Source organism: Rasamsonia emersonii, assembly GCF_000968595.1.
Source record: "Rasamsonia emersonii CBS 393.64 chromosome Unknown ctg1118621760950, whole genome shotgun sequence".
NCBI lineage: Eukaryota > Fungi > Ascomycota > Eurotiomycetes > Eurotiales > Trichocomaceae > Rasamsonia > Rasamsonia emersonii.
In genome coordinates this window covers 1-2,025 of record NW_013562677.1, presented here as the reverse complement: position 1 = coordinate 2,025, position 2,025 = coordinate 1, and the positions used below count along the sequence as shown (strand labels likewise).

Below are 2,025 nucleotides of genomic sequence, written 5' to 3'. Positions count from 1 at the left end.
GGGGGGGGGGAGGAAGACAGGGAGCGGAGAGAGAAGAATAGGATTTTCCTGGCGAATTCAGGGCGATGGCATTGGATCGATAGAGAAAGGTTACGTGGAAGTTTTGCTTGCTTCCTCGCTGGATAGATGAAACGTTTCAGGATCAAGTGACGGGCGTACTGCTAGGAGTCATGAACATTATGTAGCTACTACTATAAAGAACGAGAGAAACGAAAGGAACAAGCGAAGGAGACTGGGTACGGTGGAGAGAGAACAGCCCTCGTGGGATGGATGAAAGATGAGGCGTCCCCACAGAGAGAGTTGATTGTGATGTCCCGGAAGCCAACGGCTTCGGACACAACGCTGGCGGATATTAGTTTGGGGAGCTCGGGATTGGCCAATGCGACACCGGCACACCGAGGCAAGCCGACCTGCTATTACTACGATACTCCGGAGTAACTACACGACTAGGATACACATATACAAATCTTATCAGTCAATTTAGCCAGGAAACTTCGTAAGAACAGACCTTATCCTCGGGATAAAAGGTCATGCCGTGGATTGCACGTGGACAATGTCTGATGAAAGATGGTTACTCAGTCTAAGTAACATTATTCACAAGCTACCACAAAAAACACCCAGATGCCATGGAAGGCCAGAAATGAAGGTCAAGAAACCAACAGTGATAAAAACACGGGTCTCTAAATCAAAGAGAAGCAGAAACCGCTGCGCAGCACCGTTTCCGGCCCTAGGAACGTGGCAGGGTCGAAAAGGAGGCCAGGGGCGCCGGTGCGCGCGAGAATGGAAGAAAAATATATGCCAACAAATATCCGGTCAACCGGTTTCCCCCCAAAAAAATACTCGAAACAAAGTCCAGTGCCTATACATAAATGTCCTGATGCTTGCCCCCGCAAACAAGGCTAAACCCGTGGCGCGGCGGAACCGGTGCGCTCGCGGCGGTCCATCCAAGACATTAATATTAACCTGGGTGTTCTTGACGGTAGAAGAGAAATAGACTTTGTGTATGTGCAGTCGCAAATAAACGAGCAATCAAGCCGTCGCCGTGATATCAGAATGAAAAGAAAGAAAGAAAAAAAATAAGAAAAAAAGAATTAACAGTCACGCCCGATGGTTCATCATGCTGGTAGGGTCGTAGAAGCAGAGGTATCGCAATCAGGGGGTTGCAAGTCGGTTGGTGCAGAGAGAAGCTGCCGAGACTGAGGTAGGATCGATAATGCTTGTCCTTCTATGACCATTGCTTTTTGTCTTCCTTTTCCTTCAAGCCGCCCATGCGCTCCAAATCGAGGGACTGGAATCGGCCAGAGTCGTTGGACTGATAGGGAGGAAGGTCCTCATGGCAAGGCTCCAGTCCAACGCCGCCAGTGTCGCTGATGCGCACAACTACGACACGGCCAGACTTGCGCTTCCCGGACTCATCCTCCTCTTCAGGGAAAGTGATCCGGATCTCGGGCACGGAGCTGGGTGGGGGGCTGGAAGAATTCTCGAGCAGATTGCGCTTCTCATTGTAGACGTATACGGACTCTGTTCTGCCGTTTTGGCTGGCCGTGATGGTGACGCGGCCAGGATTGGATTGCGTGGTCTGGCCGTTGTATGCCGGAGGTTGGGACTGCCTGGCACGACGTCTTTGACGAAGAACGAGCAGAGCGCCGAGCAGCGTAATTCCAAAGAGCACCAGAACCAGCAATGAGATCAGCAGGTTGACCGTGGAAGCATTCAATCCCGTTCCCTGATCGTCGCCTCCATTGTCGGAATCACGGGCTATGAGAAACGGAAGAGGAGCCATATCCTCGACAACGGGTCGAGCGAAGACAAGGCAGGCGACACCGCAAACGTCTTTGGCCCTTTCCGCAAGAGGCAGTGATCAATCAACACGCGGCACGCGGTTTATCGGGTAGAACAAAAGAGCGACCAAGCGATGGAAGAGAACGTGGACGGAAGTGTGTATACGGACGCGTGGGTCGGTCGGGATGGGTTTCTTAAACGGACAGGACAGGAGGTCAATTTCGGCTTCGAAAGAACGGACAG

The 2,025-nt window shown here is 51.8% G+C and overlaps 1 protein-coding gene across 1 annotated transcript; it reads left to right on the top strand.

The window, feature by feature from the left end:
- Positions 1-484: 484 nt before the first annotated feature.
- Positions 485-994, top strand: T310_8979 (uncharacterized protein; the record flags this gene model as incomplete). The annotated part of the gene is made up of 1 exon (XM_013468421.1): positions 485-994. A coding segment is annotated over one exon (510 nt), but the record flags the coding sequence as incomplete, so codon positions are not given.
- Positions 995-2,025: the final 1,031 nt, after the last annotated feature.